The sequence below is a fragment of the Symsagittifera roscoffensis genome, chromosome 9 (genome assembly GCF_963678635.1).
Source record: "Symsagittifera roscoffensis chromosome 9, txSymRosc1.1, whole genome shotgun sequence".
In the NCBI taxonomy this organism is placed as follows: Eukaryota; Metazoa; Xenacoelomorpha; order Acoela; family Convolutidae; genus Symsagittifera; species Symsagittifera roscoffensis.
Window position 1 is genome coordinate 54,772,965 of NC_087070.1, and position 14,351 is coordinate 54,787,315.

Sequence of the window (14,351 nt, forward strand, 5' to 3'; positions counted from 1 at the left end):
GTGCTGTCGGGGTACACCCAGGGATTGCAATTTTTCTCTCCAAATGTCACTGCTCAATACCTTTTGATTTTTTAATGATTTTTCCATTTTTGTTCCAAAAAACTTGAATTAGAAAAAAGCTAACAGATCTTGAAATTTTCCACCCTCTAATGGTGTAGTTCTTTCAGGGTACATTCAGGGTTAATCTCAGGGTACTGTTTGGGCCTCTGTCTACTACTTATCGGGGTACAAATCAGGGGTACTGTCAAAGCCTCTATTTTTTACTGCTCAAATCTTTCTTGTTTCCTAAATATGGCGTTTCTCATGACTTTTTTAAAACTTTCTCAAAAACAACTTAGATTTAAAAACCAGTAATTTAACTTGAAGTCCTTAACCCTATGGTGGGATGCTGCCAGGGAACAATATAGGGAAGCAAATCTGCCCTCTAATTGTATATGCTCAAATCATTTTGGTTTTCGAGATAAGGCGTTTTTTATGAAAAAGAAACCTCCTGATAGATGAGCCCAGTTTATCTTCACGGTTGTATCAAATCAGGGTCACTAAAGTTTTACTGTTTCAGAACATTTTTTTGGAAGCAGCTGTTCACGTTCAACAATATATTTGAAGCTCTGTAGGTGCGAGTCATGCGCTAGTTTTAGTAGTAAAAACTCTCTTATATCAATGCTTAATTCATTTGCGAAACTAAAAGGCTTTCTTGTGGAACTTTGGTCTAGTGGTAAAGAACATGGAGCTCTGGAATAGACCTTGTTTTTTTTAAAAATATTTTTGCACGGACTATCTTTTTTCTTGTATCGGAATGTCGTTTGTCTGCTTATTTTTTGTTTTAGTTCCCAAAGCAATGTTTTTTCTCTGATATGATTACTTGTAAATAGAAATATATAAATATAAATATATAAATACATTGTAAATACATTCTCTATTTTATAATTTAACCAAATTTGTTTTTGAAGAATTTCTCTTTTTTATGCGATTAGAAGCGTTATCAAAGCGGAACGTTGACTTTTTTTGGGTTAAGAACTTGACTTTAAAATTTTTTCGAATCTGTGGTGCTGCTGATATCCTGAAAATTAAATGTGACAACTGGCTGCCAATTCTAAGTACTACCGTTAAATGCTTCTTCTAGAGTTCTAACCATTGTATGTATAACTATTACCCTTGCTATAAGCTTCTATATTTATCTTTATATTTATTATTGTTATCTATCTATCTATACATTTATTTAATTGGCGTTTTTTTAAGACACGTCTAGGGAGTCCCTATGGTGACGTATTTAGGAAGTTCCTATGTTGACATAATGAACCTTTTTGAATGCATTATTTTTTGCATGTATACCGAAAAAATTTTTTGCACGTTTAAGCAAATCGTATTTTGTAATGTCTAAGAAATTTCACTTGGCAAATGTTGAAGATGTCGCTATGTTGGCCTGTTTAATAGCCAAATCATTGCAAGGGTGAAAAGGTTTACTCAAGTTGACGTTCTAAAATCTTTTGTAGGGCGAATGCTTTATTTCTACTTTTTTCCAATCTTCGCAACGTAAAACTATTAAAATTTTGTTTCACAATTTTTTTAACTAATTTTTTTTCTCAACCCTATAGCGAGGTGTTTGCAGGGTACACCCAGTAGTTGCACATCTGCAGTTCAAGTATGACTGCTCAATTCCTTTTGTTTTTCGAGATATGGCGTTGTGTATGATTATTAAAAAATTTTCTCAAAAAGAAATTTAGATATAAAGCAAGTAACCAAACTTGAAATTCTCAATTTTATAGTGGTGGTGCTGTAAGGGAACTCTCAGGGTTTGCAAGTGTGACTTCTATTTGAACTTCTCATTTTAAATTTCCGAGATGCAAGTTTTTCAGTTATTTTTTCAAGTTTCCAGTAAACTAGATTTTATCATTGTGTCTCAGAACTCTGAGTATAATAACTCCTTTTTGTCGATCTCAACTTTTGCACCATGTTTATGAAAGAATCATGTGTATCCTGTCGATTTTTGAGACCTGATAAAAATCAGTAGTTTTACAGTTATGACCATTTGGTTGAAAAACAACCTAAAAGATGACTAAAATTTTTTTTCAATTAATGAAATGGAAACCCCTGATAGATGGCCCTGATTTAAATTACCGGTTGCATTAACTGTTATTGTTTTGTGAATTATTTGGGAAGGTATTTTCACGTCAACAATTTTTTTGCAGCACCGTTGGTGCAATTCTTGCGCTAGTCTATCCATCTATGCTATAATTGCCCGTGTGACCCGTATCTCACCAGGTCTTAGCTTTGTTATTTTTGCATGTTTAACAAAAGAATTTCGAAAGTTTAAGCTGTATCGTATATTGCAATGATTGGGAAGTTTTTCCATTTCATGAATACCCGGCCAATTGAAAGGCCTGAATGAAAGGTTGCAGCTATGATGCAGCGTTTATTTCGCCAAGTTTGAAATTAGCAGCCATACGGTCAGATTTTTCCAGGGATTGCGGAATTGGTATCCAGTTTTTAAAACCCAACACCTTTTTGGTTTAGAGTCGATTAATGTTTTTTTAGGCGGTTTGATTTTTTTTCCCAATTCAGTTCATTTCCTTTGTTAAAATGGAGGCAAACTCCACAATTGAACATGGAAAAGCGAAAATGTAAAGTTGGCGAAAAACGTTCGATCTAGTAGATTTTGTTTACCCAGTTTTCTCGAAATGGATTAATCGATACATTATGTAATTGGCGTTTCAATTGACACATGTTTGAACAGTCCCTATGTTGATTTGTTTAATAAAATCCTAGTGTTTTGCAACATCAAAAATGATTTACTTATTTCAACATTTTTTAGCAAGGCCATCCATTACTAACTTTGTCTGTTGAAGGGTGAATGTTTTAACTGGATAGTTTCCCCTTATTTCGCAATGCAAGTTTTTAAAGCTGTGCGTTTCTGTGTTTGTTTGACAAAATTAAAGTTTCAACCCTCTTATGGTGTGCTATCAGGGTAACAATCAGAGGTTGCAAGTCGGACCTTCAAATTTAACTGCTCAAATTCGTTTGGTTGAGATAAGGCGTTTTTTCGAGTTATTTTTAAATAAAACTTAGATTACAGAACTTAAGTTTCTAAGCGCGATTCCGGGTTATTCGCAGGTTACGCTAATGAGTTGCAGTTTGGCCTTTGAAATTTGACTGCTCAATTGCTTTTCGAGATATGGCGTTTTTCATGATTTTTTCAAAAAATCAGATATGGAAAAATTCAACAACTTGAAATTCTCAAACTTATGGTGGGTTCCATTTAGGATACGATGAACCTGCAATTCTGCCCTGCAATTATGACTGCTCAAATCCTTTTGCTTTTCGAGAATTGGAGTTTTTATGGTTTTTCTATTTTTTTTTTTTTTCAAAAAACCTAGATTTGAAAAAATCTAGCATAACTTGGAACTATCAACCGTATGGTGAGGTGATCTCAAGGAACACTCAGAAATTGAAAATTCTGACTCGAAAATTACTGCTCAAACTTGTCTGATTTTCGAGATATGGGCTTAAGATATGGGTTTTTGAGATAAGTTTGCAGGGCTCAAATTCATAAATAAGCTATTGTAAGCCTCCTTGCTCGCTTTATTCGCTCGAAATTGAACTAAACATTTTTTTTGATTTTTTAAAAAGCCGTTCGAATAACTATTGAAAGGTATTCATTTTGGTGTATCACTTGAACCATTCCGATGAGTATTTGTGGTATCTGATTTTGCGTGAAAAAATAATCGAAACACCCGAATGCAAATTTCTTCCTAATTTTTTAAATGGTCAGAACAAAAAACTGTTTTCCGGTCACAAACAAAAAGCATGTCACTCAAACAAAATGCATATCCCTCAAACAAAAACAAAAGCCGCAGAGCTATTAGTCAATCAACAGACTTATCGATTATACGCTAATTTAACACTTCGCTTTATACAACACGAGGCAAACGTTTGAAACTTTTGGTAGATTTGTTGCGTCTTTTTTTTCAAACTGTATTTTCGACATATCGGCTATCGTCTCATTTTCTGTCGACTAGCTTGCTATGCTATGTTTATTAAATCTAGTCAGTGGTGCGAAGCACGGTTTGCCAGCTTGCATTGCATATGAATTTAAACGCTTAGAACAGTGGCTTAAAATGGTTTAAGAATTCAGAGGGGTGCGAAACAGCCAACCCTGTTCAAAGAGGAGGATACGGTAAATTACACGTTTCTGCTAAATTTCAAAAGCGTCGTTTTTGTTTCAATTCGTCTTTCAAATCTGCGTTAAACAAACTTTGTGTGTGTGTATTTTTTTGATTCTAAATATTGTTTCAGGTCTACTATCTGGCGGCATCGAAGAGGCAATGAAAGCGTTGAGTGAAAAAACAGCCAAGGAGAGGGAAGAGAAGCTAGCATACGAGAGGGAATTAAGAAAAGTGCCTATCAACAAAGACCACGTAGAACTAATCGTGAGAGAGATGGAACTTTCTAGAACAGAGGCGGAGAGGTGTTTGAGACAGCACGGCGGCGACCCAGTGAGAACTTTGATCACTCTTACAAACTGAAATTGTTGTTTTGTGAAATTGTATACTTGCTTTAAAGAGTAAAATGAGAAGAAACCGTTTTGTCGTCTTTTTTTCTTTTTTTGAAACTAATGTGAGGTAAGAATAGTTCCTCATACACAAAAATTCATCGCAAGAATATGGATATTTTCCCGCATTTAACATCTTTCTCAGTGACTAGGGTAATGTGGTGACAGGGTTCTACAGTTTCCTTGCTGTACCGTCTTCCTTACTTATTTAATATGATTTTTTTTCGAAATATGGTTCAATTATGTTATGCTTGCGATTTAGCAACTCTTCCTGAATGATTTTTTCCTAGAAAAAAAAACACAACTACAAGAGATTCAGAGGGGAGCATGAACAATTTAATTGCCCAAAATTAGGTCACTAAGCCAATCAAATATAAACTGGAATCATTTGGGCCGAATAAGGTTTTTAGGCGAAAAACAATGAAAATAACAAATACGAAAACAAGGCTATTAAATTCACAAATTGCAAGAGTAAATCAGAACACAACAACAAGCAAATACGTTGCGTACAGCAAAAAAAAACAATTCTAAGACGAGGCAACCAAGTCGACAAAAAATAATCAGGCAAATATAAGCATGACAATTTTTTTAAACTGAACATTTCCCGCTGCTTTTTAAACAAGGTACTTGTCAGATTTGAAATCGTGTCCTTTGCCGTCCCAAGCGTATCCTAAGAAAATTGAATTCATCATGAATCAAGAAACTACATCAATCTGTTGTTAACCCGAAAAAGTCTACCTCCGATTTGATAACTCACTACCAAATCAAACCACCCAATCTATAACAGTTGATTCTAGAAAAATTAATCACTTGTTAAAAACAAGAATAGTGAAAGCAAAAGTAGGAATAAGTAAAAAAACGCTAACGGTTAAAACATAATAAACACCACCTGGATATACTTAAGGGGCTTCACCCGTTTTTAAGACAAGATGCTGATTTCTTATATCTTAAATTGTCTCTTAGTTGTTCACAGAAGTCAAAAACAACTAATTAGTTTGCAACAAATCAAGACATTACTTAATGATTTTACCGCATTTTGCGAGAAATAGTTTGAAACAAATTCATGTCATGAAAATCCTCGGGGGGATCTTATTTGAAACCGAAAGGGAAAGGGTTGAGCTCAGTTTTTTGTAGTACAATTAGTGGACTTAAATCTCCCCTTTTTGGGGATACGAGTGAAAGTTTCGCCGCTGGTCTCGTGAAAGTACCTAGAGCTGTTTTCAGTTTACATCGAGCGCGCAATGCTCTCCAAGCCTGTAGAAACTTCTTGCACTCGACCCAGTGGCCAGATGCTTCGTGGTGTAAAGTCTTCCACACGAGGTCATCTTTTTCGAGTGGTTCCTCGGGTTGCGTCCATTTAGTCCTTTTGATGAGAGTCGGAGCGTACATTTTAAGTAGACGCCTCCAGAAGCTGTCAAGTCCATCTTTTGCTCGCTTCCAGGACTTAGACAGTTTATTGGTGGATGCTTCGTAGAAGGCTGCAGCGGGAGGGTAGACGACCCATTAGGGAAAGGTTAGGTAACAATGGAAGGTCGTCATCAAGGTCACTACTGACATGTGTTAGCGGACATGAGTTGAGGATTGCCTCAGTCTCGGCTACAATAGTAGCAAGTGGATCTCTTGATAGTCGATCAGATCCGAGGTTTAGTCAGAATGCTCGCTTTATCATTGAGCTGATTCGCTCCCAGACGCCGCCAAAGTGGGGAGCTGGCGGAGGATATAGGCGTCATTCGAAATAGTGGATTTGTAGCGTTTCAGTCAAGGTGTGTTCTTTAGGGTTCCGAGCGTAGTTGTTAACGGGCGGTGACGAAGTAAGTAGCGTTGGCAGAGATTTAAAGCTTAGGTGTGCCTCTCCCAGCATTGAAGCGTCTAATTGCCGTTATGCAAATGTTTGTAGTAAGATTCTGTCGATTCTAGGTGAACCCCTCGTGTAGAAAGGCATTTGAAGAGGCAATTGTAGCTTTTTTCAGTTGTATCTTTTGTTGCAATAAAGAATGGCACTATGCACTCAATCCCTGTAATTTGAACGGAAATGGCTCATCAGATAGATCGTCGGAACGAGTTGGCGGCAGATCGGCCATGAGTGGATGTAATCCACTGACTTGAAATCTTCTGCAGAGAAAGCAATATTGACTTCTCTGTCTCTGTACTTTTTCGGAGCTTAATGATGACAGAGCTTTGTTGCAGTGCAGGTAGTTGCGTAAGTACTCAGTGCCTTGATGCGTACAGCGGCAAGGAGTGCTCTCGATCATCATGCTCACAATTGGTTCCTTTGCTTTTGGATGCCTTGTTGCGTCCGGTAAAGGAGTTTCGTAGTCGTCTTCGCGCGCGTATAAACTGTTGTCGAGAACAGGAGAGAACTGTTGTAGTTTGTCTTTGTTGTCAACTTGCTGCTTGTTTCGTAGTTGATTTTAGGTGTCAACAAAAGTTTCTCGTTGGGATTATTGATAAAACGGAGCTTGGCTTTTTCTAGGTCTTCTATAGTAGTTGAATGTTTCCCTTCAAAGTATCGACAAGACCTATAACCCAAGCGGTGACCCAAATTAATCGAAAATAGTCCAAAAACCGAGAAGAATCAAATAGTCGAGTAGTTGGGGGGCGTGGCTAACTGATGTAGCTTTACTTTGTTCCGTTGTCTTGTTAATCCCGCAATTACGTTCAATGACAACTAGAAAATCTGGTGCATCCAACCAGAGTTTTGATACGTCTGTAAGTGCAATTACCCGTGTAGCGCTGTCTGCTGGGTTGAGTTGAGCAGGGATGTGTTTCCACTGGTCGGCTTTGCATCAAGTATGTATTTCACCAATTCTGTTCGCGCAGTAAGTTTTAAGTTTACCAGGCGAAGCAATCCAGGACAAAACAGTTTTGCTATCTGCCCAAAAGTGAGTAGCGGGGGATTCATTCGCATTTCATCAGTAGCGAACTTGCACAGCCGTTCGCCCATCAGGGCGGCTCGTAGTTCTAGTTTTGGAATGCTTTCTTTGTTCAGTGGTCCTACCTTTGTTCTGCCAATCAAAAAAGTAGCGTGTATGCCAGAGCTACCTGCAGTACGGAAATAGATACACGTATTGTAATAAAATTGCGTCTTGTGATAAAATCTACCAGAAAACATAAAGCTGTATATCACTAGATCACCGTTGTTGTCAGAGTAAGCGCGGCAGCCTCCCGGGGGGGGGGGGGGGGTGTGGGTTGGGCCTTGTTGGAGTTGATCGAACCATTTGTCTATTATTGGGACAAAGTCACTGGGCAGGGTCCGTCCCAGGAATTACCAGACTTTCAAAGGTATTCTAGAAAAGTTATAAGTATTTTGACAAATGGCGTTAGTATACCTAGTGGGTCGAAAATCCTTGCTACTGTAGAGAGGACTGTTTGGAGTGTAGACATTGTAGTATTAGGTACCTTGGTAGTTGGTTGCAATAAAGTGGTATCGTCAGTTGTGTCCCATTTGACTCCCAGGACCCGTTGCACTGTAGCAGAAATAGACTTTTCACCTCCGTCAATGGAGCAGATGACATCATGAGTGTTAGATACAAACTTAGTTAGGCTGAATCACCCTGCTGTCGTAGTGACGATTTAAGTTGTATCGTAGAGTCTCTAGCCTCTTTTGTGGTGCCGATCGCGTGAACATGGTCGTCCATGTAAAAGTTTTCATCAAGCACTTGAGAAATATGGGGATTGGATACGCAGTAATTGGCAGCTGTTCGATGAAGCGCAAAGATAGCAATGGATGATGACTATTTTGCCCCAAAGATAAGTCGCGAGTATTGGCATTACTTTATACCATTTTTGTTCAATTCGGCCACAGGTTTTTCCCGGAATCGTAGTAGAAGGCCAAGCATGTTGTTCAGGTGATCGGGTTCAGTCTCAGGGCAAGAATTCAACGAGACGCTTTTGTACGTCGAGGCAGCCTTGGCCGCGCTGCGTACCCTCTCGGGCTTCTTTGGATTACTCACAGAGTGTTGTGGCAGGTACCACAGTAATTCCGGCTGTGGGAAAAAAGTAACAGACTTGGCGTAGATATTTTTTCCAAATCAGTAGTAAGTGAATGCTCGTAAAAACGCATGGGTTCAGGGCCCTTTTTGAGTCACTTCTGTAGTGATTGCCTTTGAACCTTAGGTACCGGATAGTGGCTTGGCATTTTTACTTCGCTTTTCCAGAGTAGATTCATTTTGTAGCGATCTCCATCGTGCTCAATGCTTTGTCTCACAAATCTTAGTCGTCTTTTGTTCTTATCAGAGAATTTAGTTTTTTTTTTCTTGGATTCTGGATTCTACCACTTTCAAGAATTTTTCCACTATTCCAGTGAGAGTAGCGTCTTCTTTATCGTTTAAGTCAATGAACTTAGTCGAATGTGAATTTGATCCGGAACTAATAGATTTCTGGTTGAGTGGGCCAGTGATCGTCCAACCTAGTAGATTTTTGACAGCATAGGGAAGGCCTGTTGGACCTTCCCTGATATCGCACTCCGCAATTTTCCAAAAGGCATCAACGCGAAGAAAATTTAAAACTGAGTTGTGGCCTAGATCAAGAAAGTTGACAGGTGGAAACTGATTATAGAGTGACCACGTTCTGTTAGAGTTGTTTGCGTCGATGGCGTCGAACTTCAGAGCTTCAACCGAGTAGACTGACTATAGAGTGAAAGTAGGCATAGTAGCATTATGTGGTCCGATACTTAGTCAGACCAGAGAGGAGGACAATTTTTCTTTTCTGAAAGCGCCTCGTACGCTAAGCTGTAGTTCTTGACTAGGCTTACAATGAAGTATTTCAGCTGTTTTGCTGGGGATGTATGAGCAGCTGCTGTGTTGTCGAGTAAGGCGTAGCAATCTGTTTTGATGCCGTTGTAGATAAGTGTTTCCGGCTTAAATTTTGGTTAAGTTTCCGGCTCCGCAGTTGTTAGTTAAACATCGCTTGGCCGATGTGCATTCACTAAATCTGTGTTGGCCTAAGCAGTTGACGCACATATGTCGTTTCAGCAGCTCTTTTCGTTGATCTTTCGTTTTGGGTAGTTTTAAAAAGTCTGGACATTTTCCAATGTAGTGGGATTAGTTATCTAGTTGACAGGTTAAAATGTTGGTCTTGTCGATATACCTAATTATCGGTCGTAGTTTTCCCTGGACATAGACGTAAATTGGTTGGGTCGGCTGTCGGATTGTTGTTGCTTCGTTGGTTGGCGATTTCGTCCAGCATGGTTTGAAGTCGGTGATTCTATGTCCAGGTTCTCGCATGCTCGCGAGTAGTTATTTAGATACTGAGTCAAATCTTTAGCTGTAGCGTAATCGAGGTCGTGCAGCACGCCGTGTTCCTCCCACTTCATTAGTAGACTTACTGGTAACTTTGAGCGATCAAGTCAAGTCAGGTTACTAGAATCCAGATCAGCAGTGTAGCTGAGTTCGAAGTTGTGAATCAGTTTCCGTAGGAAAGCAGCGTATCTGATAAAGCCCTGTGGTTCGCTTAGTACCATTTTGTCAAGCTTTTCGAGTTCCCTCATGAGTGTTTGACGCCACATATTTTGGGTTACCATCTCTACACACTAATTCAAGTTTTGCCCGTTCGTATTGAGAAGAGCAGCGCAAAAATTGAAGTAGGTTTGCAGTAGGTTAGATTGATCTAAAAACAGTTGCAGAGGCGACACCGTTGATTGTTTGATCTAAAGCTCTGTTATTTCCCGATACAGATAAGAAACTGTAGCGTTGAGGAGCGTATAGGTTGAAGTACTCAAACCGTTTGTGGACGTGTAAGTTGAAAAGTCGACAGCCGTAGTACTAATGATGCTGTTGGCCAATTTGTCAGTAGTATTTAAGCTCCGTACTGGTACATTGGCTGTTTCAAATGTGTTTTGTACTCTGACTGTGCTGTTTGACCTTGTGGAAACTGAGCCATTGTTCGTTAAGACCTTTTCGTACTTTCTAATATCGATTTGTAGATTAGTAGGTATTGCTTTCATTTTCGAAGCGTTAATGCAGTGTCGAGGCAGTCTTGTGCTTCTTGAGTGGAAAACGCGGTCAAATCTTCTGCATGTTTGTCGAACAGATCGAAACAAGTGGTTACCACCTCAAAACTAAGCTTAACATACTCGATTTTGCTTGTAGTTGGCTATTTGCCTCGTCACCTCTTCCTCAACCTCCTCGAAAGTACTGTAGCGGCGTATCCGTTGACTAAGTAATTGTTGTAAGGTTGTCTTCGTTGGAGCCTTTTAAGAAAGTAGTTTAGAGAGTAGTTTTTCAGTAGACAATGTGGGTTAAGGTTTTACGAGCGAGCTTGGATGGCAGCGCACGCTTAGTGTTTCCGTTAAAATAATCTTTGTGGGTTCTGCTATACGTTGAGAATACTTTTTTTCAATGAGGTCAACCAACCATAGGATCAACTCGGAGGTTGAGTAAATAAAATGAGATTCAGCTCACGCAATCATGAGCGCTTTGACATATGATTGAAGACTAAGCGGTGAAACTTCCGAAGTTTTTTTGGAGTTCAAACGAGTTGGAAGTTTTTGAGACTTTCAAAAATTTTCGCAGTTATGTTCATAGATGTGGTTAGTAAAACCCGTTATAGTTGCAGGTTAAAGAAACTGTTACGGAAATAATAGGTCTTTTGAAAACAATTAAGCACAAGTTTCGGGCCAAAAAAAATTGGGTATCGGGCTTTAGCTAAGTTTTTTAATGTATATGGGGAAAGGTGTTGTTTTTTGTTAAGTTCTACCTTGAGACCCCGGAAACTAAGAATAAAACAAACTAGCGAACATTAACATTTCACATCTGGGGTTGTAGATTTTTTCTACAAGAAAAATAGAACAAATTCTAGCACAATTTGAGTGTTGAACTATAGCACCAATTTGGGTAGAACATTCTTCTTTAAATCAGTTTTTAGTCAAAAGTTTTGTACAATGACATTTTTCAGGTTAAAGCAAAAATGGGTTTTGAAATGGATCTCGCCCGAGTTTTTTGAAGTTGAGATGTTGAGGTTCTGGAGGTTCAGACTTTCAGATAGAGTCCTTGAGATTGGCCCCAAAGTTGGTTCCCGAAATCATGGCCTGCAGATAGGCTTTGAGGATCGTGTGCCAAAGATAGGGCTTTGGATTGGCACCTTGAGATGGGGTCTATAAAACTGGGCGTCTTCAGATGTGGTCCTTGAGATTGGCCCCGAAACTGAGTCCTGAAGATAGCTTGCGATTGAGACCTTCGGATGGAGTCCCTTAGAATTTCTCCCGAAGTTGAGTCCTGACGATAGGTCCTGAGATTGGGACCTTCAGTTGGGGTCCTTGAGCTGTGGTCGCCATATTTTTAAGACAAGATGCTAATTTCTTATACTTTGAATTGTGTCTTAGTTTTTCACAGAATTCAAAAAAATTACTAATAAGTTAGCAACAACTCTTGACCTTATTAAATGATTTTACCGCTTTTTGCGAGAATTAACGTGAGACAAATTCACGTCATGAATAACCCGTGGGTATATAACATCCTGAATTAGCTCATCCATTTTGCCGGCCTCTTGCCTATTGCGCTAGTTTTGATGGCACGCAGTTTGTATCAACCACCTGTTTTTTTTTCTACGAACTCTTGCAAACTACTTGAAAAGTCGTGAGATAAAAATAAGGAGCAATGTAGGTTGTAAACGTTTTATGGCGAAAAAAATCGCTAGTTGGAACCTTAAACCGACTCCTTCTATTTACAGGGTTCCAAGTTTTCCAAGTATCGGGCTTAAGCTATTTGTTGTTGTATATGGGGAATCGTGTTGTTTTTTGTTAAGTTCTACCTTGAGAACCCGGAAATTAGGAATAAAACAAACTAATGAACATGAGCATTTGGCATCTGGGGGTGTAGAATTTACAAGAAAAGTAGCATAAATTCTAGCACAATTTGATTTTTGAACTATAGCACCAGTTTAAGTAGAACGTTTTTCTTTAAATCAGTTTTTGGTCTAAAATTTTGTACAATAACTGTAATTTTTCAGGTTTAAGCACAAAATGGGTTTTGAAGCAACAAAAAAATTTCAAAATGAATCTCGCCAGATTTTTTTTAAGTTGAGATATTGATGTTTAGGTTCTGGAGGTTCAGACTTTCAGATGGAGTCCTTGAGATTGGTCCCGAAGTTGAGTCCTGAAAAAATGCCTTGAGGTTGGGACATTCAGATGGGATCCTTGAGCTGTGGTCGCCATTTTTTTAAGACAAGAGGCTGATTTCTTAAACTTTGAATTGTGTCTTAGTTGTTCACAGAAGTCAAAAACATTACTAATCAGTTAGCAACAACTCATGACCTTATTAAATGATTTTACCGCTTTTTGCGAGAATTAACGTGAGACAAATTCATGTCATGAATAACCCGTGGGTAGATAACATCTTGAACTAGCTCATCCATTTTGCCGACCTCATGCCTACTGCGCTAGTTTTGATGTCACCAGATTTGTCAGTCCAGCACGTCTTCAGAATCCTTCATATTCGCCTCTCTGGAATTCAATGTGGAGGTTTTTCGCTTTCGATTCTTTCGCTGATCATCCGATAACGTTGATTGACTGAATATAAACTCTCCATAACAGGCCACTACATCAGATTTGGATGGATGAGAACTGATTGTACATAGAGATTTAACTAAAAAATAAGACTGCTCGTATCAAGGCAAAGCCTTGAATGCTCAGACCGCCTTTTAAGGTCTATGGAGCAGTAATACGAAAAATGATCACAGATGAAATATCTTTTTGAGTTTAAGCTCAAGACAACAATAACGTTTGAATGATATAAAAAGATTCCGTCAAAAATGGCTAGTTGAAAAATCAAAAGTTGTCTGAAGAAAAAAACCCAATGTTGTGATTTGTTTTTAGTATCTTATAATGACCTTCGGTATTTTAATTAATACCAGTTTAGTTACGACCATCGGTCGATATGAACGGAAGTTCAGTTGTCCTTTTTAACGTTCTTAATTCAACTACTTCCTTTTAACGTTTTAATCTTTAAGCGTATGTACATTCTTTGTACATATAGAACCATAGAATTAGAGTAGTTTATTATGGCGCAGTCAAATCATTCGAACGTGCGCGGAATTCCCCCCCTTTTGGCCTAATCACACTCTAGAGCCACCGCATGCCTGGACCCAATGGAGCGACCAATTTCAATTGGCGATCATTGCGAAAAAAAATCTGGATTTAGAGAGCCTACATGGACCAGAGATACCGGAGACGCAAATTCCAATTTTGGAACAAGCAACAGGCAGCGAGTCGGACGCGGAAAAAGCCAACAGAGAGAGCAGGAACAAAAACACAATGAATCAGTACGAATCCGCAGAAGAGAAACGGATCAACGAAGAGAAGAGGAAATTTAATGGAATGAGACGAACGGAGGCGGACAAGAAATTGCGATCAATTTCATTACTAGCTCTAGGGAGCGAAGGAAAAAGAGTTTTTACACAAAAGAACCCGAGAGTCAAGATTCTAGCAAATTCGTTCTCTAAGTTCTGGACTCTACTAGACGCAGCATTTAACAAACCGCCCAACACTACGTTCGAAAGATATAAACTACTAAATCGAAAGCAAAAAGATCGTGAGTCGTACGAACAATTCTGGGGAGCACTGACGGACCTAGCCAGCACGTGCAACATCAAGGAATCTGACGAGGCGGAATGGATAAGGGATATCTTCATTTGCAATATGAAGAACACAGACACCCAGAGGAAGCTACTTTCAGCTACCATAAGCCCGTCGGAAGCACTTAACCAAGCCCTAATCGACGAAAAGGGATATTTTAACCACCAGAAACTGACAAATATGTCACGGTCATCGACCAACGGGACAACTTTTAAATCCTTTAGTAACCAC

The 14,351-nt window shown here is 38.9% G+C and overlaps 2 protein-coding genes across 3 annotated transcripts in view; one reads left to right on the forward strand and one right to left on the reverse strand.

The window, feature by feature from the left end:
- Window positions 1-4,592, forward strand: part of LOC134854300 (huntingtin-interacting protein K-like) — a 318,593-nt gene extending 314,001 nt beyond the window's left edge. For both annotated transcript variants that reach the window (XM_063870499.1, XM_063870500.1), the window contains exon 3: window positions 4,294-4,592. In XM_063870499.1, coding sequence (XP_063726569.1) covers window positions 4,294-4,523 — 230 coding nt within the window. In that variant the 3' untranslated portion in view covers window positions 4,524-4,592. The remainder of the gene's footprint in view (window positions 1-4,293) is intronic.
- LOC134854890 (endoplasmic reticulum junction formation protein lunapark-B-like) overlaps window positions 1-14,351 on the reverse strand; it is a 220,391-nt gene that overhangs the window by 103,626 nt on the left and 102,414 nt on the right. The window lies entirely within an intron of this gene.